The 25,792-nt window shown below is 45.8% G+C and overlaps 1 protein-coding gene across 19 annotated transcripts in view; it reads left to right on the top strand.

Moving 5' to 3' along the window:
• The window catches only part of LOC109894160 (sorbin and SH3 domain-containing protein 2-like), an 86,480-nt gene that overhangs the window by 37,882 nt on the left and 22,806 nt on the right, over positions 1 to 25,792 (top strand). For 8 of the 19 annotated variants that reach the window (XM_031828450.1, XM_031828457.1, XM_031828446.1 and 5 more), the window contains 12 exons: positions 2,302 to 2,357; positions 3,989 to 4,078; positions 9,483 to 9,509; positions 9,681 to 9,802; positions 10,476 to 11,120; positions 11,509 to 11,946; positions 12,741 to 12,870; positions 14,237 to 14,397; positions 15,528 to 15,645; positions 17,571 to 17,624; positions 17,864 to 18,074; positions 18,336 to 18,450. In XM_031828450.1, the coding sequence (XP_031684310.1) occupies positions 2,348 to 2,357; positions 3,989 to 4,078; positions 9,483 to 9,509; positions 9,681 to 9,802; positions 10,476 to 11,120; positions 11,509 to 11,946; positions 12,741 to 12,870; positions 14,237 to 14,397; positions 15,528 to 15,645; positions 17,571 to 17,624; positions 17,864 to 18,074; positions 18,336 to 18,450 (2,121 nt within the window). In that variant the 5' untranslated portion in view covers positions 2,302 to 2,347. The remainder of the gene's footprint in view (positions 1 to 2,301; positions 2,358 to 3,988; positions 4,079 to 9,482; positions 9,510 to 9,680; positions 9,803 to 10,475; positions 11,121 to 11,508; positions 11,947 to 12,740; positions 12,871 to 14,236; positions 14,398 to 15,527; positions 15,646 to 17,570; positions 17,625 to 17,863; positions 18,075 to 18,335; positions 18,451 to 25,792) is intronic. The other 11 variants (XM_031828451.1, XM_031828452.1, XM_031828453.1 and 8 more) reach the window with 6 other exon arrangements.

The following is a 25,792-nucleotide window of genomic DNA, read 5'->3' as shown; positions in this document are numbered from 1 at the left end:
ATACATTTATTTATATATATTACAGAAATCTAATTTACATAGGTATTCACACCCCTGAGTCAATACTTTGTAGAAGTACCTTTGGCAGCGATTGCAGACGTGAGTCTTTATGGGAAAGTCTCTAAGAGCTTTGCATGCCTGGATTGTACAATATTAGCCCATTTTTGTTATTTTTCAAAACTCTTCAAGCTCTGTCAAGTTAATTTGTTGATCATTGCTAGACAACCATTTACAGATTTTCAATCAAAATTTTAGCTAGTGAATTTCAAGCACCGGAGCATTCAATGTCGTTTCCTCTCCAGCAACTCCGTTAGGAAGAATGCCTGCATATTTGTAGTGACTGGGTGCATTGATACACAATCCAAAGCCTACAGTAATGAATAACTTCACCATGCTCAAAGGGATATTCAGCATCTTATTAAAAAAATATAGAATATTCACATCTACCAATCGGTGCCCTTCTTTGAAAGGCATTGAAAAATCTTGCTGGTCTTTGGATGAATCTGTGTTTTGAAATTCACTACTCGATTTGAGGCACCTTTTTTTATAGATCATTTTATGTGGGTTACAGAGATAGGGTAGTCATTCAAAAATCATGTTGACCACTATTACTTAACACTGAATGAGTCCATGCAACTTCTTATGCAATTTAAGCACATTTAAGGGGTTGAATACTTATTCACTGAAGGCATTTCTAAAATGTTCGACAAACAGGTTTCCACTTTGACATTATGGATTAGTGTAAAGGTGTGTGTGAATACTTTCTGAAGGCACCGTACTTATATATACACACACGCATTAAACATGTACACACGTACACAAACATACCAAGGTCTGGACTTTCCAACAGGGCCCTTTTCCATATCAATCATGGACAAGAGTATTTTCAGAGCTGATTCATCACCCATCATGTACAGCATTAAGAAATTACATTTGGTGTATGTTTGCTACGGGTACATACGGTACAGTTAAGTAGCTGTATTGTTGGCCTGTAGCATTTATCAGTCCCTTATCATGACGTTATGCCAGTGTGACAGCGCGGACATTGAGTGACATAATTTTTTTTTTAAACATAGCAGACACTCAAAGGGAATATCTCAAAACAAAGGTGATATTTTGCTCCATATCTTACTAAACTAAGGCTAAGTTCTGCCAGGGATTTTCGGAGGAAGATACCTACCTTATTGTTGTAAGTTGGAAAATGACCTCATTTTAAAAGTAAGGTTAGCTTTGTTTCCGGCCGACAGCGAGGCAAGGAGGATGCATTAAGACGTGCCAGATCTGAGGTACACTAATTGATTTTGATTCGCCCGTCAGCCGCGAGCTCATCGCTCCACAAGTGAACCCGTTTGTTTCTGCCCGTCCCTCTGTTTGTCGCCCTGTCCTAACGAGTTATGTATCTGTAGATCTAACTTGTGACAGAGTCCTTGTGCTCCGTGAAGCAGGAAGTCGGTTGTCTTAGGCCATCACACAAAAGACCATACTATGTGTAGGCTATAATATTATGCAATATTTATAGATTTGTTGTTTTATAAATTCAGTTATCCATGTATAATATATTTTCAGTGCTTCAAGTTGAATTTATATTATCATCCACATAGTTGCACAAATTAATGGATATTTATTTTATTACCTCCAATAAATTCATGTAAAAAATATTTTTTTTAAGTTTGCCTATTATGTCCCCTGGGAAATAGCTGCACAACTCAAGGGGGTTCCCTCATACAATATAGATTAAAGGAAGGAAAATGTAAAATGTTTCACATTCCACGAGTACATGCTTGTGATACTCAATTCCAGGAGCTACTCTGCAGAGATGCAGCTACCCTAGCTACTGTATGACTGTTAGGACTGGTGTCTAACCGAGCAGTAATCCACCTGATTTCAGAAGTCAAGAAAACGACAAACAAACAGGAATGAATGTTCATTTTAGGCTACGAGTCGTGTTGAGCCTGGCACAAAACTGGGGCAATGTTAATTCTGCTGCCCTTAACACCAATGGAAGGAATGCATGTTGGAACTATTTGAGGAAATGAGGTCTGTTTTTACAACCGCACTACTTTTTTGTAGTCAAAATGTCCCCCTTTAAGAGACTTTTAGTTTTCGAGTCAGACGCTCAAATGATTTCTGATGGAGAACTTTTTGAGGTACAGTACATGTATTATCCACAATGTCCATTTCACGTGGCATGACGAGCTGAATTGCACCAGGTAATATGAAAGAGAAGTAGGATTTCTGTCTCATCTGAGGGCTGTACACTGGGCAATAATCCAACCGCTGTCTCTGATTCCTTTATTCCAGGAAAGTGTACCCAGCGACGGTAGAACTGTTAGGAGAACTCTTCAACATGAATACAGGTATGTGATGGGCCTGTTTTTAAACCCCACGCAACACAAGTGCACACACACGTTAGGATGTTGACCTCAAGGCATTGCGCATATCCGTGTTCGTTGACATTTGCCAGCTGTTGAGTGCTGCTTGCTGCCGGAGTTGCTTTTAGCTATGTCATCGGTTTCTTTTTTTTTTTTCAACCAACTCTCATTTCATTTCAAGATTCAGATTGAGGCAAGTTCGCAACAGATCTCTTATTTTTATAACAAATTATCTGTTTGAAGACTTATAGAGCTGTTAAGAGTATCGGGCTCTTGTTAGCATTAGCCTAGCATTCAGAAAAGCTTTGAATGAAGGACGGCCGATTCCAGCCTTGATCAATGAAACGTATAGAGCAAGGGTAGCCAGCCTTCCTCCTGGAGAGCTACTCTCCTGCAGGGTTTCACTCCGACCCTGCTCTACCAAACCCAACCCTCCCAATCAGCTGCTCATAGGACCTTGTGTTACAATAGGGTTGAAGCAAAATGCCCCCCCCCCCCCTTCCAACAGCTCTCCAGGAGGAGTGACTGCCACCCCTGCTCTATAATGTAGATGCATAGAGGCATTACACATATTCCATTGCTTTATGATCTACTTCTACACCCACGTAAATCCTCTCATTCATAAATCGGCCTCTAATTCATAAATCGGTCTCTAAAGCTCCATCTTAAACTTGGCCCGCATCCCAAAATGTATGGAGTGTTTCATTACAGTAGCTATGATGACAAATCCTTCACTTAGTGTTATTACACTCCTACGCCGTCTGTTACTCTGCCAATGAAAGTCTGGATTTGTTCCTGCTATGGCAATTGTTCACAGCACAAGACCTATCGAGGTGCCAATAGCCTCTGCGCAATCTAGAATGCTGTTATCAAGTCCGCCAGGCATATGCCCTCATTAAGTTTCCATGACATTGCAATCAGAGCTTTGCTCCAGCTTTGGTTAATGTTTACATCACGAGTGATTGAGTCACTGAACATCCCACAGTGTTTGCCAACAGAACGTTGCCTTCGAAATGGCAGGGTGCGCTGAAACGTTTTGCATGCAGAGTGACTCTGTGCCCTCTTGGAGAAATAAACAGCGTTTCATTACTCCCAAGTCGATGACCAAGCAAGCATGAACGTTAATCTGCGCTGAGGTCATAGTTCATATGAAGTAGGAAGGGGGACTTTTAATTACTGTGTGTTTTACTGCATGCCTGAATTGACCAGAATGTAAACAAACACACAATCGGTTAAGAGAGGTTTTTGGTGATGATTGTTATAGAATCTCTCCTTTATAGTTTTAGTTCTATTCAGTATTGACAACCTAAGAGAGTAGACACATAGACAATCAGTCAGCGATATGACATCACAGTGGGCAACTTCCTGCTGACAAGCCAAACAACACTGTGTATAATGGCATAGGATACTATGACGTATGTCAGTACAGACTATTCCCTCCATCCATCCCGACATGAGCCGTCATCCTCCACCCATCCCCCATTGCTTATGAGAATGGAGCCGTTGTAATGCATGTGCTTTGCCTTCTCTTTCCTGGGGGGCCTTTGGCTTGTGCGTGTGTGTGTGTGTGTGTGCGCTGCTTTCTGCTGCCGTGGCTGCTGGCTGTGCTTTCTCAGATAGCGGAGGACACACTCGCAAAATCACCGCCTTGCTAGTCACCCGCTCCCACATGAAGCGGGTCCAGAGTGTCCCGAATCTGGCTACAGGTACTAACACACACACCTAATACACACCACTGTCACACACACACATACACACACACACACACACACACACACACCAACAAAACACAACCCGTATCCCTAACACGAAAACAGGTTTTTAGAATGTTTTTCTTTTTGTGCAAATGTATATAAAATATGAAACTCGAAATTGAGCTCAGGTGCATCCTGTTTCCATTGATTGTCCTTGATGTTTCTACAACTTGGTTGGAGTCCACCTGTGGTAAATTCAATTGATTGGATATGATTTGCAAAGGCAAACACCTGTTCGTAGAGCTCAGAGACAGGATTGTGTCGAGGCACAGATCTGGGGAAGGGTACAAAAACATAGCTGCAGCATTGAAGGTCCCCAAGAACAGTGGCCTCCATCATTCTTAAATGAAAAAAGTTAGGAACCACCTAGAGCTGGCCACCCGTCCAAACTGAGCAATTGGGGGAGAATGGCCTTGGTCAGGGATTTAACCAAGAACCCAATGGTCACTCTTGACAGAGCTCCAGAGTTCCTCTATGGTAATGGGAGAACCAATCAGGCCTTTATGGTAAAGTGGCCAGACGGAAGCCGGAGTTTGCCAACAGGCACCTAAAGGACTATCAGACCATGGGAAATCAGATTATCTGGTCTGAAGAAACAAAGATTAAACTTTTTGGCCTTGATGCCAAATGTCATGTCTGAAGGAAACCTGGCACCATCCCTACGGTGAAGCAGGGTGGTGGCAGCATCATCCTTTTGGGTATGTTTTTCAGCAGAATAGACTGGGAGACTTGTCAGGGTTGAGGAAAAGATGAGCGGAGCAAAGTACAGAGAGATCCTTGATGAAAACCTGCTCCAGAGCGCTCAGGACCTCAGACTGGTGAAGGTGAAGGTTTATCTTCCAACAGGACAACGACCCTAAGCATTCAGCCAAGACAACGTAGGAGTGGTTTCGGGACAAGTCTCTGAATGTCCTTGAGTGGCACAGTCGGAATCCGGGCTTAAAATAGCTGTGCAGCGACACTCCCCATCCAACCTGACAGAGCTTGAAAGGATCTGCACAGAAGAATAGGATAAACGCCCCTAATACAGATGTACCAGGCTTGTAGAGTCATACCCAAGAAGACTCAAGGCTGTAATCGCTGCCAAAGGTGCTTCAACAAAGTACTGAGTAAAGGCTCTGAATACTTATGTAAATGTGATATTTCCTTTATTTATTTTTTACATTTGGAAAAACCTGTTTTTGCTTTGTCATTATGGGGTATTGTGTGTAGATTGAAGGGGGAATCGATCCATTTTAGAATAAGGCTGTAACGTAACAATGTGGAAAAAGTTGGGGTCCGAATACTTTCCGAATGCACTGTAATTGAGTAAATTACTGTTAACAGTTGTTAATATTGTTAATACTCCATACCATTCTATTTAATAGTGTCCTTCGTGGGGTTTCATGTTCTATCAAGACATAAAATGGCCACTTTGTTTAAATGTTGTCTTTTCTTCCACCTCATCCCTTCCACCGCCCTGACATCATTCACTTCCTGTCGCTTTCATTTTGTCTTACTCCCTGTGACAACCGTCGTTTGTCATCCTCTGGCACCAGCGTCCTTCTCACGATCTGTCACTCCGTTTACTCTCCTTTATCCTCTGCTATCACTCAATATCACTCAATATCACTCAATATCACACTCTTCCCCCTTTTGTTCTGTTTTCATTCCTCTGAGAAACTAGATGGTTTGTGTCCATTTCTCTTTGCTGTGATTGGGTAAGACTGGGCTCTGTTCGAGTCGAGGGGATTCCCAATGTGCTTTGCAGCGGATGTGTGCACTGTACACGGTTGGGCGTGACCAATTTAGAAATGGTGCTGTGGTGGCTCGAAACCATGGCAACCCCAACTCACTCTTACCCTACATTTTGGCTCTGAGCTTGGATCTAGTGGGAAACAGACAGGGATGTTGTGTGTTTGTCTTTGACTTTAATCTTCATGGACTGACATCAAACACAAATATTGCTTGTGAGGGTATTGCATAGTCTAAAGCAGGGTTCCCCAACTGGCGGTCTGCAGGCCAAATCATGCCTGCCAGCAATATTATTAGGAGCCCCCCAAATTAATTATGATTTTTTTTTTACATTAAAGAAGGAAGTTACGCTACCTAAATAATGCTATAGTTACATTTTAACTTCATTCACGAGGTGAGAGAATGCAGAAGACAGTCAGCTAATAAAGCAGGTAGCGGACCGTTTTGAGGTGCTGAAACGTAAAGCTGCAACCGCAGCGCAATCAATAGGTGAACAGCGCCAGGTGCTGAAAATATAGCAAACTTGTTATACAAGTGTTGCACAGCAGCAGATGGAGGAAAACTACACCCGTCGAGTAATTCAACAATAATCTACATTTTAATTTTTACAAACGACGAGTCTTTCTTCCGAACCTAGGCCCATATAAAATAACTTAAGTGGCTCAGGTAGGCGATGAGGCTCAACAGCGTCTTTCACAAGAACCAAATATATGGCCTAATAGAAGTTTTTCACATTTTTTAAAAATGTAGCGTCCTACATAAAACAATAATTTAAAGATAAAAAAGTTGATGTCTGTATTGGGATAGCCTGCTCAAACATAAAATACTGTCAGCTTGTGATCTAAATATCTCCAGATAAGCACTCACAATAATGTTAGTAATTACAGTCATATAGGCCTCTAAGTTACTTACTCAATGGGAAAAGTAGCATTTTCCCCTCGGACACGGTCTAGTGGATGTCGGGGTGAGATGGTCTATATTATGTTCATGGAGGAAAATGAGGGCTCGCAGGTGTAAGGCGACCCAAGCATTGTTGGCGCATAAAATGCACGTTTCTTTGTTGTGCTGTATTTCTCTGAGTCACTCAAAACTCAGCACTCCTGAGCGCATCCTTGATTTGGCTCGGTGTCTGGAATTCAATTGTGTCCTCATCCAGCGAGGGTATCGTTTTCTTAGCAAGAGAGTATAATTCTCCACCTGGGCTTCCTAGGCCACACGTTTCTTAGGCCACACGTTTCCTAGGCCACAAGTTTTTCCACCATGTCCATGACTGTCTTTCCTCTTCCTTGTAACTGCAGATTTAACCCGTTTTAAGTGACAGAATATGTCAGCCCCCCCAAAAAAAAATCTGTGTTGTGTAGCTTGCAGTTAAACGCTTCGATGTTTCTGCGTCGGGCCTCTGTCTGGGGCGGGAAGGCCACAGATTTTGAATTCTTTGCAAACAGCAACATTTTCATTGCAAATAAGACACAGCTGGCTTGGCATTGGGGGGAAAGAAATATGGTAAGATGAAGTGCACGTTCTTCCCCAAACCTTCAATTTTCATTACCAACTTTCTATTGATACTTTTTGAGAGCGACATTTTCTGTTGCTATGGAGCTAATTGTTTCTGAACGAATGTTGACGTCACAAAAAGTAGTGGGCCCTACAGTAGGCTATGTAGACCTATTTGTCCCAACCAATCAACACACAGTGAAATAGACAAATTATAATTGAATTAGGAGCGTAATCAGATCGAAACCATTGTTAGTCACTGAATGTATTATATACTATGAATTGATTATGTACTATCAGATGTTAAAAATGTTGTTCAATTTGTAATGTAGGCCAGTTAATTGTGCTAATATTATAGGCTAATTATGTTCTGTCCCACCAACTATTAGCTCAGAAAAAAATTGCCCCGAGGCCAAACCTATTTGACAATCCCTGGTCTAAAGGGTGTGGTGACCTAGCATCAAAGTTGGCCTTAATCAATGATAAAGGGTCAGATATTATGCCATCCCCAATGACTAAAGCCAGGGTTGAAAGGTACGATAATCTGATTTTAGATCTGTGGTTAAGCACAACTTGTACCTCAAATCTGCTGTATAGAACAAGTTGACAGATTCAAGTGCGGTCTGCCTCAGGCTGTTCATTTTAGGGACCCAGCTAGTGCTCAGTGGGGGTTGGAAACCACATTTTAATTTCCCTGCCGTGAAAAGTAATAGACCACTCCCCCTCGTTGCTCATGGGTAACGTAGTGAAAGACATCTCTCCCGAAAATGCAAGGCAGCAATGGCTTTGCACACGACGGCATCAGCTATTAACAACATATCCTGTCGACGTGGAATATCTCCGGATACCCAGAATTCCCTGTCATCTCCCTGACCCCGACTGTCTCATCCCTCTTTCCATGTATTTCTGATAGCTCTCTCCTACCTCTTAAACTGCTAACTTAGCCAAGCCTCTTTAGAGTTTTTATTCTGACTGGTCAGGATATTCCTTTCTTTTCTGGCTTTGTGTTGGCTTCTCTGTCATCATTTTCCCACTCTGCTGCTCTCTCCGAAGCCAACCATAGTCAAACCTATGGGGTTTGAAATAGATTCATTAGTTAGGCTGATGGTACTGTATGTCTGTGTTCAGTAGGCTCCCCCCAATAACAGCAACCTCTTCCATCTTCTACAGTAGTGTTTCCTAAACCTTTCATTGAGTACCCCCCCCCCCCTCCCCCCCCAGTTCCACTTATTTGATCTATTCCAGTACCAGCTGATTCAGCTGGTGTGGTAATTAGTTTAGTCCACTGTGCTAGGAGATAAAAACACATCATACACTATCATATGTCCGTATGCAGCTTGGCTATAATCTATATGGTCAATGTGGTGTTCTCTGATAAAATACATTTAGCGATTGCAATGATTTATTTGGTAACTATAAATATTTGTTAGTTAGTTAGCCGTGTTACACTCAACGTGGCCCAAAACAAAGTATCTAGCTGGTTAGCTGCTGTATGTCCTCTTACCTCTAATAGGTTTATAAATCTATATTCTATTTGACACTCGCGTTAATAGCAGTTGGGATATGTGGACGGTAACACAGGGTCATGTTCAATAGGGCACAGCGTGGCAAAATGTTTTGCAATGGAAAACAAGCATTTTTTTTTAATTCGGAAAAGTTCAGATTGTACCTCCCCGTTTCCCTCGTATTTGTTTCCGTTTGGTGCTGAAAGAACATGACCCTGGTTTCTATCTCTCTTGTGTGCACTGGGTCATAATGTCCTGGCTTTGTCTGGGCTCTATTGGCTTTTGTAAGGGCTGCGTTCAGAAGGGCACAACGTTGCGGAGATTGTGTAGAACAAAACATTGGGGAACATTCTGCTAGAAATCGACGGTGTAGAATAGACGTGCCTCTGACAGCACTCCATATTAGCCGTATCCCTTCTCCGTGTCATTGAAGTGTCCCTTTTTCCTTCCCTAAATGTTCTTCTCCCCCTCTTTCAGAAGTCTGTCTCATTCATTTGCATATGTATTCAAACTACTGAACCCACCATTCCAATGTCTCTTTTGCTGCATATTGACGAGGACCCTGCGTCTAGACATGCACACCAAAAGTCACGTTAATGTGTGTGTTTCTTTTCTCCTCGCAGGGAGCGAGTCTCACTTGTCAGATTCAGGTAACTGCAGTTCAACGTGGTCCGTCTTATCTTGACACGACGCTCACATCCAATTGATCTTGCACTATAAGCAGTGAAAAGAGATACATCATGGGTTGGCATCAAGGGGTCTAGTTGTCATGTAGAATTGTATTATGAGATGTGTGACTGTGACGTGTGTGTGTGTTCCAGATGCTTGGAGGTCACGCAGCACCGATGGCCTAAGGAACGGCGACGACATCACTTCCTCTTTGGCCGCCAAGGGCTTCCGCAGCGTCAGGCCCAACCTGCAAGACAAGAGATCCCCCACACAGGTGAATACACACACACACACACACACTGTGCATTGTTGAATTCCTATACAGCATTTTAAGATGTTTAATCTGTTTAACCAGAGTTTTTACACCACACTGATTGAGTTGAGTGGCAAAGCTATCATGGTTGAATCCGTAGTATTCAAGCATTCTTTATCGGGAAGTTTATAATGTGAATAAATCCAACAGTGTTATTCCTTCATTCCTTCACCACCAGTGCGTCCAGAGAATTTCCCCTGTCAAGTTGTTCTGTTGATTCAAGTTGATAAGTTTGTTGTTTTCCAGCGGCGATGAAGAGACTAATCAAAGATTCCTTTCTTCCCCCCCAGAGGAGTGTGAATGTGTGACTGTGTCATTTGGGGATAATAAACGCAGCCAGGAAGCAGTCTGCTCCACACATCTCTTCAATCTTCTAAAATGATCTCTGTTTGATTTCAGGCCACATTTTTATGATGTTGGCTTTAAAGTGGGAAATAAATCACACCACAACCTCATAAAATTTTTACAACGTAGAGAGAAAAAAAACGGAATATATTCTGGTCAAGGGTGTATTGGTCTTGTATTTTACTTTGGACCGGATTTTGTCCGTCTCATATCTATATTTCAATCGTTCCATTGATAAACAATGTTGTTTGTTGCTGTTTTCCTTCTCTGATTCTAATTGGCTGCACAGGCTGTCAATCAGGTCCCCCTCCCGCCCCCTAGGAGAGAGAGCTACCCCTCCCCCGCCACTAGCGCTATCCCCCCCTCCTACAGCTCCCTTCTAGCCAAGACCCTCGGACCCGGGATGCTAGCCCTCTCCAACGAGAAGGCCGTCCTCAAAGAGTCTTACACAGTCAAGAGCACGTCTTCTTACTCCCACCACCAGAGCACAACCACCACTTCTGTACCCCAACACCAATCTGAGCCAGAACCCAACCCCATCCACAGTGTCACCAGCAAGGTCAAAGCCTCCACTGCTACTTCCTCCACCACCACCCAGCTTCAGGCTGCAGAGCGCAAGGTGTCCTCTCTCAGACTCACCCCCGTCACCATCCCTGATCCCCCCTCCCACCAGCCTGTCCCACAGCCTGAGGCCCTCACCACCTCCCCTCCTCCCTCTAACCTTCCCCCCCATAGAGACTACTCCATCGGCTCCCAAAGCCATCACACAGCCTCTCTCTCCATCCAGATGGCCCCGCGGTGCCCCAAACCACCGGGCTCCAAGGCCCCCACCCTGGAGCCCAAGGCCCCAGCCCCAGCTTCTGACCCTGGGGAGGCCAGGAAGGTGAAAGGCCCCCCTCCAGTTCCACCTCGACCGGCCGAAGCGAATGTGCTGGTACTATAACTGAGTTTCAGTTTCCTAATCAACCTCTGTCAGTTCTTCTTCAACAGCACAGTGGTTTGTCAGGCACAACCAACCAACCAGACTAACTGTGATTGTGCGTGTGTTTGTGCGTTTGTCAGGGGGTTGGCCAGATTTAGAGCACAGTGTGTTTTCTTCAGTGTTCAATATCTTCAAACACCGTGATTGCACTAATCCTCTTACCCCACAGTGAAGGTAACAACAGTCTGCACACTATAATGCAGTGCGACAAAACAGCACATCATTTTATGTCACACACAGTGACACTTCCTGCCCTGTTTGGACCATCCAACCATGCACAGCCGCATCATTAAACTCTCTCCCTTTCTTCCTCCTACATAACCCCCTTCCATCCTACCAGGGCTCGCCTCCTCACCCCTGCTCCCCCGACCACAGCGCCCGGCGCTCCCCTTACAACCGCCACAGCGACGATTCACTGGACTACCTGGCGGGCCTCAAAGCCCTGTTGCCCACTCCGTACGTCCCGTCCCCATATGCCACCTTGGAGCGCGGTGGGGGGGACCGACTGGACAAAATTGGTGTAGTCGGCGGTGTTAGCATTAGCATGGTTAGTGCTGGTGGAGGTATGGGGGGCAGGTCACCCTCGCTCTCCCCCGTGACAGTGTCAGCGCTCAGCCAGTATTCGTCCTCCACGGCGGGCCTCCTGGAGGAGCTCCAGATCTGCAGCCTGGACTCCCCCGGCGTGTCTCCCTCACCCTCGCCCACCCTCAGCCACATGTCGTCCACCACGGGCCCCGACGAGGCGCCGCCGCTAACCTCTGCCGCTGCTGCCACTAACGTAACTATCCCCCCCACAACGTCGCTAATTACTGGCTACACCAAGGAAGCTTGAGTCCCCCCCCCAACCTCCAAAACTGTTCCACACCCAAACAATATCGTGTTTACAAGCTCCTCCAACTAATCCACTCACCCGTCTTGAGTGAGGCGCTCTTGTATGCCCTACCCCCCCTGTCCCACTGTCATAACATTACCCGTTGCACTCTTCTGATGGTTTTGTCTAACAACGTCTTGATGCATCGTTATCCCAACTTAGCGTGTCTCTTTTGTGTGTTTCTCACATACCACAAATGTGAGGATTTGTCCAACTGTCATTAACTTTTAGGTACAACAACTTCTTTCCTATGCCTGTTGTCTTTTTTTTTTTTTTTTCATTGTGGGAGTTTTTGATTGTGGGTCTTTCAATGTGACAAGGATTTGACACCGGCTTTTACGTGTCGTTTCTAACCAATAATGAAACACCTGATTTTTGAAGTATGCCCATGTCGTTTGTTGACGTCCGACTACTCCACTACTTCTTTTTTAACTAACCTGTTGTGTTTTCTCTGCAGCACGCTTTTCCAATACTGTCTGTTGCACTCCTCTCATAACAATCACAGTCTACTCGTATAACCATTTTAGTCTTAATGGTTAAACCTATTGTTATTACAGACTAATCGATTCTCAGTACAGTCTTCGAGTCTTAACCAGCTGATAACATTATGTGGGTGTCTGTCCCATCATAAACTTTGTTTCTTGCAAATGGGAGTGCACTGTTTTTACCCTCCTGGTTCTGATGCCCCCCCCCCCCTTCAGGGCCAAGCTATTCAAGTGGCAATGAATGGAGGTGCGCCCCACCCCCAGAGACCGTCCTCACCCCCGGCCTACCCCCCTCTCCCTGCCTCGTTCAGCCCAGGAGGGGTTCACGTGCAGAGTCGGAACGCAGGTGAGAGTGGGGATCCTGACCGTGTCAGCCTGGGCTGATTTTTTTAAATATATTTTTTTTGTACGCAGGCAGCTGCCCTGCAGTTAACCACAATGCCATATTACTGAGTCTACCTTTAACAAAATAATGAGCACAGAATAAGGCTTGACGACCACGACCTAACCAAGCACTCTTTACGCTAAGAACGATCCTGAACCACAACGTACGCCTCCACACAAAGTATCCCAATTGATAGCCGGTATTCAGATTTCTATGAATTTACACGTCATCAGGCTACTGTGGTGATTTGTTTCAACTCATACTTTCACTTTGTTCAGATATTGATCCCCTCACTCTTTCTACCGCCCAGAAATAATGGCCCTTTTTAATGCACTTGTCTAGTTAGTTGATGTAATGGACTATTGTTGTTTGCAGGATATGATGTATTTGCACCTATTAGAGGCAGAAGGGAAGTACTCGATAGGGGAACACAATGGGAAATGAATTGCTGACAAAGTGAACCTGGCAGTGGGAATATGCTTATCGGGGCATAACTCACATCGGCGTTGCACATCCCTACATGTACTTTGATGTATCGTATACACACTGAGTGTACGAAATGTTAGGAACCGCTTTCTCTTTCCATGACACAGACTGGCCAGGTGACAGCTATGATCCCTTATTGATGTCACTTGTTAAATTCACTTCAATCAGTATAGATGAAGGGGGAGGAGACAGGTTAAAGAATGATTTTTAAGCCTAGAGGCAATCGAGACGTGGATTGTGTGTGTGTCATTCAGGGGTTGAATGGGCAAGACAAAAGATGTATGTGCCTTTGAACGAGGTCTGGTAGTAGGTGCCATGCGCACCGTTTTGAGTGTGTCAAGAACTGCAATGCTGCTGGGTTTTTCCACTCTAAACAGTTTCCAGTGTGTATCAAGAATGGTCCCACCACCCAAAGGACATCAAGCCAACTTGACACAACTGTGGGAAGCATTGGAGTCAACATTGGCCAGCATCCCTGTGGGAACGCTTTCGACACCTTGTAGATTCCCTTCCCCCGACGAATTGAGGCGCGTAACTCAATATTAGGAAGGTGTTCCTAATGTTTGGTATACTCAGTGGATATCTCTAATAAACTGTTTCACCACTACTGTGAAGGGCTTGTCCAACATTGTAGATGAGGGTGTGTGTGTGTGTGTGTTTTCTGGGCCAGCCCATCCAAATCACTCACATCAGTTCACTGTCCTCTCTTCCATCTTCCATCCCTCTATTCATCCCTTTTTTTCCCTCCTCTTCTCTCCCCCTGCACACACTGCACTACACACTGCACCACACACTGCACTAAACACTGCACTACACACTGCACTACACACACACCATACAGAAGGTTCAGAGTCGGTGATGTCGGGCCACACCAGCATGAGCAGCACGGTGCCCATCGCCCGCTTTTCAGAGGAGGAGAAGAGGGTGTCGGTCATCAAGGCGCCCCACTACGAGGGCATCGGCCCCGTGGATGACACGGGAATCCCCATCGCCATTCGCACGGTGAGGCGTGGACACTCAGGCAGTCATACGCGCGACAAGACAAGTGGGGGAAAAAACTCTCTGGACGCCTACTTTAAGAACACATTTTAAGAAGGCTTAGAAAGTTCTGTTTCATTTTAGTTGGGATGGTTTTCGCTTCAGAGCAGTAAGCCTATATTTCATATCTTGTGGTTGTTGACGGTGGCTCTGTCAGCACCCTATTCCCTTTATAGTGCACCACTTTTGACCAGAATCCTATGTGGCCTGGCCAAAAGTAGTGCACTGTATGGGGAATAAGGTGCCATTTGGGATGCACACAATGTGTGTTTCATGACTCACCATTGTGTGGAGCACCTCTGGCCCTGACTAGCCTTGTCTCCTGTCTGATATGTGAGCAGGACCAAGTGGGAGGAATGCTTTTGAGATGTCAGCAGCTTTAGACCTCTTCTTCAGAGCCCTTTCTCTCTCTCGCTCTCTCTCTCTCTCTATGTATGCTAGCTGTAATTAGGGACTTAGTCAAAGTCCTCGCTATTGTACTACAGGGCAATGAGCAGCCTTTCTCTCTCTCTCTCGCTCTCTCTCTCTGTGTGTGTGTGTGTGTGTGTGTGTGTGTGTACCCGCATCCAAGTGTGTCTGTGTATGTATCTCAGCCGTGTATAAGAGTACTTCAGACACTAGTCAACACTCTATTGAGAGGCTGTGGATACTGGGAGAGGAGAGGAGAGGAGAGGGAGAGAGACCAAAACAGATAGTCAGAGAGAGAGAGACAGATTCTGTGTGGAAAATATTTCTGGCCCCTCGCTGGTAACCATGGTATTAGTGGAGGTGTGGCCAAGCTTGGGCCATCTGGGTACGTCTGGTCAAACACACACACACACACACACTCTGGACTAGAAATAGACACTTTTCTGCCTAGTCACATTTGCAGTGGTGGTCAATGTTATGGACTTGCCATGAGATGAACTTCCCCTGTCAGCCGATGACACATGACTGAGTGTGGGACAAGCAAAAAAACATGTGGCTATGGACACAGACTTCTCCTTGTCCTGTCCGTCTATCGAGCCGTCTGTCCGCCCCATATGCCTGCCGACGTGTCCGTCTGTCTGTAGCCTCCATTTGATTTGTGATTTTGTTTTCCCTCTCCCCCACAGACGGTGGATAGGCCGAAGGACTGGTACAAGACCATGTTCAAGCAGATCCACATGGTTCACAAAGCAGGTGGGGAGAAGTGCACTAGACTGGAGGCGACAGTACAGTGTGTCCATTGCAGTATGTACGGTCAAATCCCACTTCATTTGTCCCATGCGCCTAATACAATACCGTGAAATGCTTACTTTACGGTCTGTCTTTCCTTGCTGTTCACCAAGATTGGTCAAACACCTGGGCTGTGTGTGTGTGTATGCATGCATCGTGTGTACACTATGTATACAAAAGTATGTGGGACACCCCTTCAAATAAGTGGATTCGGCTATTTCAGCCACACCCGTTGCTGACAGGTGTATAGAATTGAGCACATAGCCATGCAATCTCCATAGACAAACATTGGCAGTAGAATGGCCCATACTGAAGAGCTCGGCGACTTTCAACATGGCACCGTCATAGGATGCCACCTTTCCAACAAGTCAGTCTGTCAAATTTATGCCCTGCTAGAGCTGCCCCGGTCAACTGTAAGTGCTGTTGTTGTGAAGTGGAATCGTCTAGGAGCAACAATGTCTCAGCCGCGAAGTGGTAGTCCAAACAAGCTCACAGAACGGGACCGCCGAGTGCTGAAGCGCGTTTAAACAGTCTGTCCTGGGTTGCAACACTCATTAACGAGTTCCAAACTGCCCTTGGAAGCAACGTCAGCACAAGAACTGTTCGTCGGGAGCTTGATGAAATGGGTTTCCATGGCCGTGCAGCCGCACACAAGCCTAAGATCACTATGCGCAATGCCAAGCATCGACCGGATTGGTGTAAAGTTCTGTGGAGTGATGAATTACGTTCCACCGTCTGGCAGTCCGACGGCCGAATCTTGGTTTGGGAGATGCCAGGAGAACGCTACCTGCCCCAATGCATAGTGCCAACTGAAGTTTGGTGGAGGAGGAATAACGGTCTGGGGCTGTTTCTTCATATTTCGGGCTAGGCCCCTTAGTTCCAGTGAAGGGAAATCTTAACGCTACAGCATATAATGACATTCTAGACGGTTCTCTACTTCCAACTTTGTGGCAAGGCCCTTTCCTGTTTCAGCATGTCAATGCCCTCCTGCACAAATCGAGGTCCATACAGAAATGGGTTTGTTGAGATCAGTGTGGAAAAAGTTGACTGGCCTTGAGCTCTACTCCATCGAACATTGTTGGGATTAATTGGAACGCAGACTAGACTGCGAGCCAGGCCTAGTCGCCCAACATCGGTGCCGACTTCGCTAATGCTCTTGTGGCTGAATGGAAGCAAGTCCCCGCAGCAGTGTTCCAACATCTAGTGGAAAGCCTTCCCAGAAGAGTGGAGGCAGTTATAGCAACTCCATATTAATGCCCATAATTTTTGAATGAGATGTTCAACAAGCAGGTGCCCACATACTTTTGGTCATGTAGTGTGTGTGTGGATGGATGGACATGCATGTATTGTGTTTGTTTGTGTGTGTGGGTTTCTCTCTGTGTGCCCTTGTTGAGCCAGAACACTACAGCTCCACAGAGCCAGAGCTAATTAGAGCGAGAGTGTGGAAGGGGAGAGACCGAGACGAATACAACGAGAGCAATAGAAAGAGGAAGGAGAGAGAGCGAGGAGGATTGAGTGGGAGAAGCGGTGTCTCGTCGAACCTACAGATGCACTGCCGCCATCTCTGCTCCGCTGTGTGGGCGTCACCAAATCAAATAGTCAATACAAGGCATATTTGTTCTTAACAATGCACACACACCACACACACACACACACCTCATTGTAGTTCTCAAAGGATAACTTCAATAGTCAGCCCTTTGTTCTCCTGGGTCCTTATACGTTGATCTTCAGTATTCACCTTGCTGATAAGCTACCCAGGGAGCCTTAGTTTGCCCACTGAGGTTTTCCCTGAGGCGGGCAGAATATTTCTGCAGTGATGAAAGTAGAGAATCTGTATGTGTGCGCACAAATGGATGCAGGGGAAAGGGTACTCTCAGGGTACTCTCAGGGTACTCTCAGCAGGGTGTGTGTTGTTCTGCTCACCTTCCGTGTTTCTACAGATGACGACTATGTCGACGCGCGCAACGCCACATACACTGTCATCGGTGACAGCGGTAAGAGTCTCGATCTCTTTTTGACGATTCAAATGTATGCCACTGGTTTGTCACGTTGTCCTGTGTTCAAACACCTGACTTGCCAGAATACTTAGTTTACGACCCCCTTCTCTCTCTTTCTATTTTCCCTCCCCGTCTCTCTCTCCCCCGCATCCTTTCTCTCTCGTTCTCTTTTTCCTCCCCCTTTTTCTCTCTTTTCCCTCCCTGTCCTTTCTCTGTTATCTCACCCCCCCCCCTAGACACACATGGTCAGTCCTCCAACCCCACCATGGCGTACCCTCCCCCCAGGACACAAACGTACCGGCCTCTGGCCAAGAGCCCGTCGGGCAGCGGAAGTCCCGGGACCTTTAGGGAGCTCTCCCCCGTGCCTCCGCCACCCCCGCCCATGCCCTCCTTCCTCCAGCTGAGGTCCCGAGACAGCGACCGGGAGCGAGACTCGCCCGACACCATGTAAGACACACCGCGGGTCTGGTTTCTCTTTCGCTTGGTCCGAGACCAATGGCTAGCTAGTCTCCATCTTAGGCTTAGACTTAGGCCTAGTCTGCAATGTAGGCCTAGACATGGGCCTTGGACCCAGGTCTAGTCCCTTGACACCCTCGCCTTAGGGGTTACCTTAGCCCTAGAGTCTATACCTAGGCTAGTGGTGCGCCTTTGCCATCATCTTAAACTAGGTCCAAGATCACACTGATGTCTTTATTTATTTATTACCAGGAATCAGTGGGGCCCTCCGGATAGGAAAGTGGACACTAGAAAGTACCGCGCTGAACCCCGGAGTATCTTTGAGTACGAGCCTGGGAAATCATCTGCTCTGGAGCAGGAGAGGCCGGTGAGTGCCCAAAAGCACGTCTGTCACTTTAAAAAAAAAGAAAATTATTAGCTTACATCAGGGTGTCAAACTCAATTCCTGGAGGGCCGTGTGTTTTGCTGTTTTTTTGTTGTCATTCCCATTCAATTGGTGTCCAATTAGACTGCCGGACAGAAATGAATTCATCCGACAACCAGGTGAGGGGAGTTCCTAACTAATCAACGGTCTCAACTGATCAATCAACTACAAGGGAGGAGCGAAAACCCGCTGACGCTCAGCCCTCCAGGAATTCAGTTTGACACCCCTGGCCTACACTGTCATTATCCAAGCTATTTAAAACTCCATTACCCATAATCACCCTCTACGCCATCCTTGGTTCCTAATAAGCGAGTGATCTCGAACTCTCGGTCTTGGAGAACTCAATGGATGTGTAGGATTTTGTTCCTGCCCAGCATGAATATACCCGATTCCAGATAGTAAGGTCCAGAGTGTATCAGAGATGTGTTTTAGAGCTGGGTTGGAACAAAACCCTCTACACACAAAGGCTCTGTCTACAGGAACAGAGTCGGAGACCCCTGACCTCCGCTCTAGGAAGAAGCCTTTAGAGGTACTGTACCTGTACCATTAGAGGGATCAACACATTTCTATGACGCATTCTGAAGTGGTCCAACTTACTGCTATTTTGGGCGGATATGCTTGTTAAGGTTGAGTTGGGAAGCAATTATATAATAGTTAGATTTTTAAGCTCGAGGGGGGGATTTATCCTCGAAAGGGGTATTTTTAGAAAGGTAGTGGCCTTTGAATATGAATGATATAGATGCTCTCTTAGGGAACTTTTTCACATTTTGTTACAGCCTTACTTTTAAATGGTTTAAATCACCTTTTTTTCCCTCATCAATCTACACGAAATACCCCATAATGACAAAGCGAAAACAAGTTTGAAACTTGAAATTGAGCTCGGGTGCATCCTGTTTCGATTGATCATCCTTGAGATGTTTCTACAACTTGATTGGAGTCCACCTGGGAGTAAATTCAAATGATTGGACATGATTTGTCTACAGTTGACAGTGCATGTCAGAGCAAAAACCAAGCTATGAGGTTGAAGGAATTGTCCGTAGAGCTCTGAGACAGGATTGTGTTCGAGGCACAGATCTGGGAAAGTGTACCAAAACATTTCTGCAGCATTGAATGTCCCCAAGAACACAGTGGCCTCCATAATTTTTAAATAGAAGAAGTTTGAAACCGCCAAGACTATTCCTAGAGCTGGCCACCCGGCCAAACTGAGCAATCGGGGGAGAAGGGCCTTGGTCAGGGAGGTGACCAAGAACCCGATGGTAACTCTGACAGAGTTCCTCTGTGGAGATGAGAGAACATTCCAGAAGAACAACCATCTCTGGGCACTCCACCAATCAGGCTTTTATGGTAGAGTGGCCAGACATGCCACTCCTCAGTAAAAGGCACATGACAGACGGCTTGGGGTTTGCCAAAAGGCACCTAAAGGAATCTCAGACCATGAGAAACAACATTCTCTGGTCTGATGAAACCAAGATTGAACACTTTGAATGCAAAGTGTCACATCTGGAGGAAACCTGGCACCATGCCTACGGTGAAGCATGGTGGTGGCAGCATCATGCTGTGGGGATGTTTTTCACTGACCGGGACTGGGAGGCTAGTCAGGGTCAAGGGAAAGATGAACTGAGCAAAGTACAGAGATCCTTGATGAAAACCTGCTCCAGAGTACTCAGGACCTCAGATAAGGGTGAAGGTTCATCTTCCAACAGGACAGCGACCCTAAGCACACAGCCAAGACAACGCAGGAGTGGCTTCGGGACAAGTCTCAATGTCCTTGAGTGGTCCAGCCAGAGGCCGGACTTGAACCCGATCGAACATTTCTGGAGAGACCTGAAAATAGCTGTGCAGTAACACTCCCCAACCAACCTGACAGAGCTTGAGAGGATTTGCAGAGAAGAATGGGAGAAATACAGGTGTGCCAATCTTGTTTTTAAATTTTTTATTTAACCAGGTAGGCTAGTTGAAAACAAGTTCTCATTTACAACTGCGAACTGGCCAAGATAAAGCAAAGCAGTGAGACACAAACAACAACAGAGCTACACATGAAATACACAAACGTACAGTCAATAACACAATAGAAGAAAGTATATGTATAGTATGTGCAGTTGTCGTGTCATACCCAAAAAGACTCAAGGCTGTAATTGCAGCCAAAGGTGCTTCAACAAAGTTCTGAGTAAAGAGTCTGAATAGTTATGTAAATGTCATAGTTCCATTTTTATTTGAAATTTGAAATTTGCCAAAAAATGTATTGCTTTGTCATTATGGGGTATTGTGTGTAGATTGATTAGTAAAAAACGAACATTTTAATTCATTTTACAATAAAGGCTGTAACGTAACAAAATGCGGGAAAAGTCTAGGGGTCTGAATGCTTTCCGAATGCACTGTAGGCCTAGAAGCAAGCTTATATTTAGATTTTCATAAATTGTACCCATTTTAATTTATTCAACAGGCGGTGTTCTGTATCACTCAATCACCTTCCTGATGCTGTCAAACTAAAGCGGAGGTGTTGTGCCCAAATAAAGCAATTGTGTAGGCTCGAAGCAAGGGGAGCAAATGTCTAGATGCGTTTTACAGTGGAGGTCAAGTGAATGGATTGGCTGGCTGGGCTTGATGGTACAGTGGATGCACAGGGATTTCTCAGATGGAACAGAAAGCGAGATGCCCTTTTTTGGCGTCAAAGGCTTACCCGTGCCGAACTGTTTGTTTAGTATGCCTTAGAACGCGTCTCAGCCAATCACAATGCTTGTTTTGACCAAACCGTTGTTGAATATCGTTTTTGTATAATTTCTCTAGGGTTTCCTCATAAAGCATTTCAGTGACCTTTAACAAAAATGAAAGGGACAGCAAAGGGTTGGAATCATCTTCACACTCCGTCTGTCTGTCACCCATTGGTAAAGCTCCGCCTTATCTCAGTTCACTGGTCACAATGGCAACACCCACCTGTAGCACGCACTCCAGCAGGTGTATCTCACTGATCATCCCTAAAGCCAACACCTCATTTGGCCGCCTTTCGTTCCAGTTCTCTGCTGCCTGTGACTGGAACGAATTGCAAAAATCGCTGAAGTTGGAGACTTTTATCTCCCTCACCAACTTCAAACATCTGCTATCTGAGCAGCTAACCAATCGCTGCAGCTGTACATAGTCTATCGGTAAATAGCCCACCCAATTTACCTACCTCATCCCCATACTGTTTATATTTATTTACTTTTCTGCTCTTCTGCACACCAATATCTCTACCTGTACATGACCATCTGATCATTTTTCACTCCAGTGTTAATCTGCAAAATTGTAATTTCGCCTACCTCCTCATGCCTTTTGCACACAATGTATATAGACTCTCTTTTTTCTACTGACTTGTTAATTGTTTACTCCATGTGTAACTGTGTTGTCTGTTCACACTGCTTTGCTTTATCTTGGCCAGGTCGCAGTTGTAAATGAGAACTTGTTCTCAACTAGCCTACCTGGTTAAATAAAGGTGAAATAAAAATAAAAATAAAAATTGTATTGTCCAGGCTGGGGCTAATTGCTACATGGAATTGAGGGCAAGAGGTGAAGTTGTGATAGTTGTGTATTGTATGAGCCATATTGGACTGGCCAACCCTCCTGGAGATCCTGTCGCTATGCAGGGTTTTGCTCCAACCCTGTTGTAACCCACCTGATTCGGTTTGGAGCGACGTCTTGCCCGAGGGTAGCTCTCCAGGAGGCGGGTCGGCCACCCACGTGCTAGTCTGTCTGCTCTATGGACTTGAGGGTGATCGGTTAGGAGAACGAGAGGGAGGTGAAGGAGGAGGGGGATGAAAGAGGGAACTCTTCTGAAGTTAAGGATGATTAGCTTAAAGCAGTCAAATGTGTTTAGTATCTGTAATCATTCACATGATTTGTGTGTGTTTCTATATATATTTCCACGCTATGAGGTTGGAATAAAACTGTGAAATTGTGGAAATGATGATGATATCCTTTTAGTTTAAGAGCTGTTTGAAAAGGCTGCCTGAAATGTCTGCCTGTTTTAGTGGGATGGAGTTTTGGCCTGCCTGGTGACATCACCAGGTGGTAAATTAGTTAATAGACCAATAAGAAAGAGTTCCAAACCTCTCTGCCAATAACAGGTAGTTTTCAGTTTTCCCCCTCCCCACTCAGACCACTCCCAGACAGCAAGCTAATGTGTTTCTGGTCGTGGTGTGGGTCTCTCCGCTGCTGATGGAAAAAATTGTTCACACACATCACATCTCTGTATGGATATGGCCTTCCATAAAGAAGGCTGTTGTTAACATCTTGTGGTCCACTTCTTGGATGGAAGTCTGATCACTGCCAGGGAGCGCAAAGACTGGAGGTCTGTGGGTAGCTACTAGCATGCTAGCAGATACTGTGTCCATAGACTCCCAGTCATTGCGCTAACGCTAGTGTCCATTGACTCGCAGAGCTACCTCTAACTTCCTTTGTGCTGGACGCAGAGACCATAAAAATGGTATCGCACGTGTTCGTCTGACACATTGCCAAAATCCCAAAGTATCCCTTTTAAATAGCTCGTAGACGTGGGTCACCCAGCGAGGGCTGGGGCTCAGCTGAGACAGCTGGTAAAAGGCACCAGTGTTCTGGCCTTGTGGCATGAAGTAGCCAGAGGGTGGCTGGTTGACCTCTGTAGACGTCTGGTGCTCTACTTTCTTCTGGGCACGGCCCACATAGAGCCGCCTCCCATTCAGCTCCTTCCTATTCATTTTATGGACCACCTAAGGAGGTCAGATTTACTCCAATTAGACAGAGAGGTATCCGTGAGACTACACTCCCCTCCACAGTGCAGTTCACCTCTTCCTGAGCTAAAGTAGCTGATTTGCAAGTCCAATACACTTCCAAGATCGCCAATAAAAGTGGACAGCCTTTTCCCCCAGCAGCTCATAAACTACATTTCCCAGGAGACACTGGGGGTGGTAAATGTCACAGCCAAGCCTGCAGTGTGCTGGGCACTGCAGTGAACCACCCCTCTGCTCCAAGGTAAACCTCATTGAGAGTGACTGAGGAATAAGCCCCAGGACTGGCTTGTAGGAGACATTCTAGCTGTAAGTCCTTCAGGAGAGGAGGTGGGAGAGCGAGAGTTTCTGTATGTTCAGTTAAGGTGAGTTTTTGCTCCAGGTATAAGAGTGAACGTTATATTAAGCTCAGAGTACAGAGTATTGGGCAGAGTACACGGTGAAGGTTTAAATTACACTTTGAGAAAGAATCCAGCCAAGTAATTTATTAACAGTTAAACCAACATTACTTTTATTTTTACCTCACTTACTCGGGGTCACGCTCAGCAGGATGAAGTGGTGTGCAACGTTTAATTCAATGGATATGGTGCTGTTTCTGAACAATCGGTCGAATGTTGTGATTTTCATTTCCCAGAGGGCGATTTTGTATAATGTGCTGCACAAGTTTGGATTTCAGAATGGTCATAACCATATTGATCAGGTCACACGCGGCCACACCGACCAAACGAGAGCAAACGAACCTCGGAAAACGTTTGAAGAACGGCGCACTCAACGTTTTTGCGCTCAACCGGGGCGCGTTCAGCAGGACCTCAATCACGTTGGCTCTGTTCATGGGATTTCTATCTGAAACGTTTGATCACGTTCGGCCACTGAACGTGGCCCCGGTGTGCTGAAATGAACCAGAGTTGTGTCGGGCTTTATGACAGGAAGATATTGCCCTCTGCTGTAGTAGTTTAAACATTACAACACTTTTTTTCTGCTCTGGTTTGGTGCTTTATAGTGAGCGACTGGTGAGGAGAGCGTGTGTGTTGTCACACACTAAACGAAAAATCAAATGTATTTATATAGCCCTTTGTACATCTGCTGATATCTCAAAGTGCTGTACAGAAACCCAGCCTAAAACCCCAAACAGCAAGCAATGCAGGTGTAGAAGCACAGTGGCTAGGAAAAACTCCCTAGAAAGGCCAGAACCTAGGAAGAAACCTAGAGAGGAACCAGGCTATGAGGGGTGGCCAGTCCACTTCTGGCTGTGCCGGGTGGAGATTATAACAGAACGTGGCCAAGATGTTCATAAATGACCAGCATGGTCAAATAATAATAATCCCAGTAGTTGTCGAGGGTGCAGCAAGTCAGCACCTCAGGAGTAAATGTTAGTTGGCTTTTCATAGCCGATCATTAAGAGTATCTCTACCACTCCTGCTGTCTCTAGAGAGTTGAAAACAGCAGGTCTGGGACAGGTAGCACGTCCGGTGAACAGGTCAGGATTCCATAGCGCAGGCAGAACAGTTGAAACTGGAGCAGCAGCACGGCCAGGTGGACTGGGGACAGCAAGGAGTCATCATGCCAGGTAGTCCTGAGGCATGGTCCTAGGGCTCAGGTCCTCCGAGAGAAAGAGAGAATTAGAGAGAGAGCATACTTAAATTCACACAGGACAAGACAGGAGAAGTACTCCAGATCCAGACCCTAGCCCCCCGACACAAACTACTGCAGCATAAATACTGGAGGCTGAGACAGAAGGGGTCAGGAGACACTGTGGCCCCATCCGATGATACCCCCGGACAGGGCCAAACAGGAAGGATATAACCCCACACACTTTGCCAAAGCACAGCCCTCACACCACTAGAGGGATATCTTCAACCACCAACTTACCATCCTGAGACAAGGCCGAGTATAGCCCACAAAGATCTCCGCCACGGCACAACCCAAGGGGGGGCGCCAACCCAGACAGGAAGATCACATCAGTGACTCAACCCACTCAAGTGACGCACCCCTCCTAGGGACGGCATGAGAGAGCCCCAGTAAGCCAGTGACTCAACCCCTGTAATAGGGTTAGAGGCAGAGAATCCCAGTGGAAAGAGGGGAACCGGCCAGGCAGAGACAGCAAGGGCGGTTGGTTGCTCCAGAGCCTTTCCGTTCACCTTCACACTCCTGGGCCAGACTACACTCAATCATATGACCCACTGAAGAGATGAGACTTCAGTAAAGACATAAAGGTTGAGACCAAGTCTGCGTCTCTCACATGGGTAGGCAGACCATTCCATAAAAATTTAGTTTTATAGGAGAAAGCCCTGCCTCCAGCTGTTTGCTTAGAAATTCTAGGGACAATTAGGAGGCCTGCGTCTTGTGACCGTAGCGTACGTGTAGGTATGTACGGCAGGACCAAATCAGAGAGATGGTTAGGAGCAAGCCCATGTAATGCTTTGTTGGTTAGCAGTAAAACGTTGAAATCAGCCCTTGCCTTAACAGGAAGCCAGTGTAGGGAAGCTAGCACTGGAGTAATATGATCACATTTTCTGGTTCTAGTCAGGATTCTAGCAGCCGTATTT

The sequence above is a fragment of the Oncorhynchus kisutch genome, linkage group LG7 (assembly GCF_002021735.2).
Source record: "Oncorhynchus kisutch isolate 150728-3 linkage group LG7, Okis_V2, whole genome shotgun sequence".
In the NCBI taxonomy this organism is placed as follows: domain Eukaryota; kingdom Metazoa; phylum Chordata; class Actinopteri; order Salmoniformes; family Salmonidae; genus Oncorhynchus; species Oncorhynchus kisutch.
The sequence above is the reverse complement of the archived record's forward strand: the minus strand, read 5'-3'. Positions and strand labels throughout refer to the sequence as shown.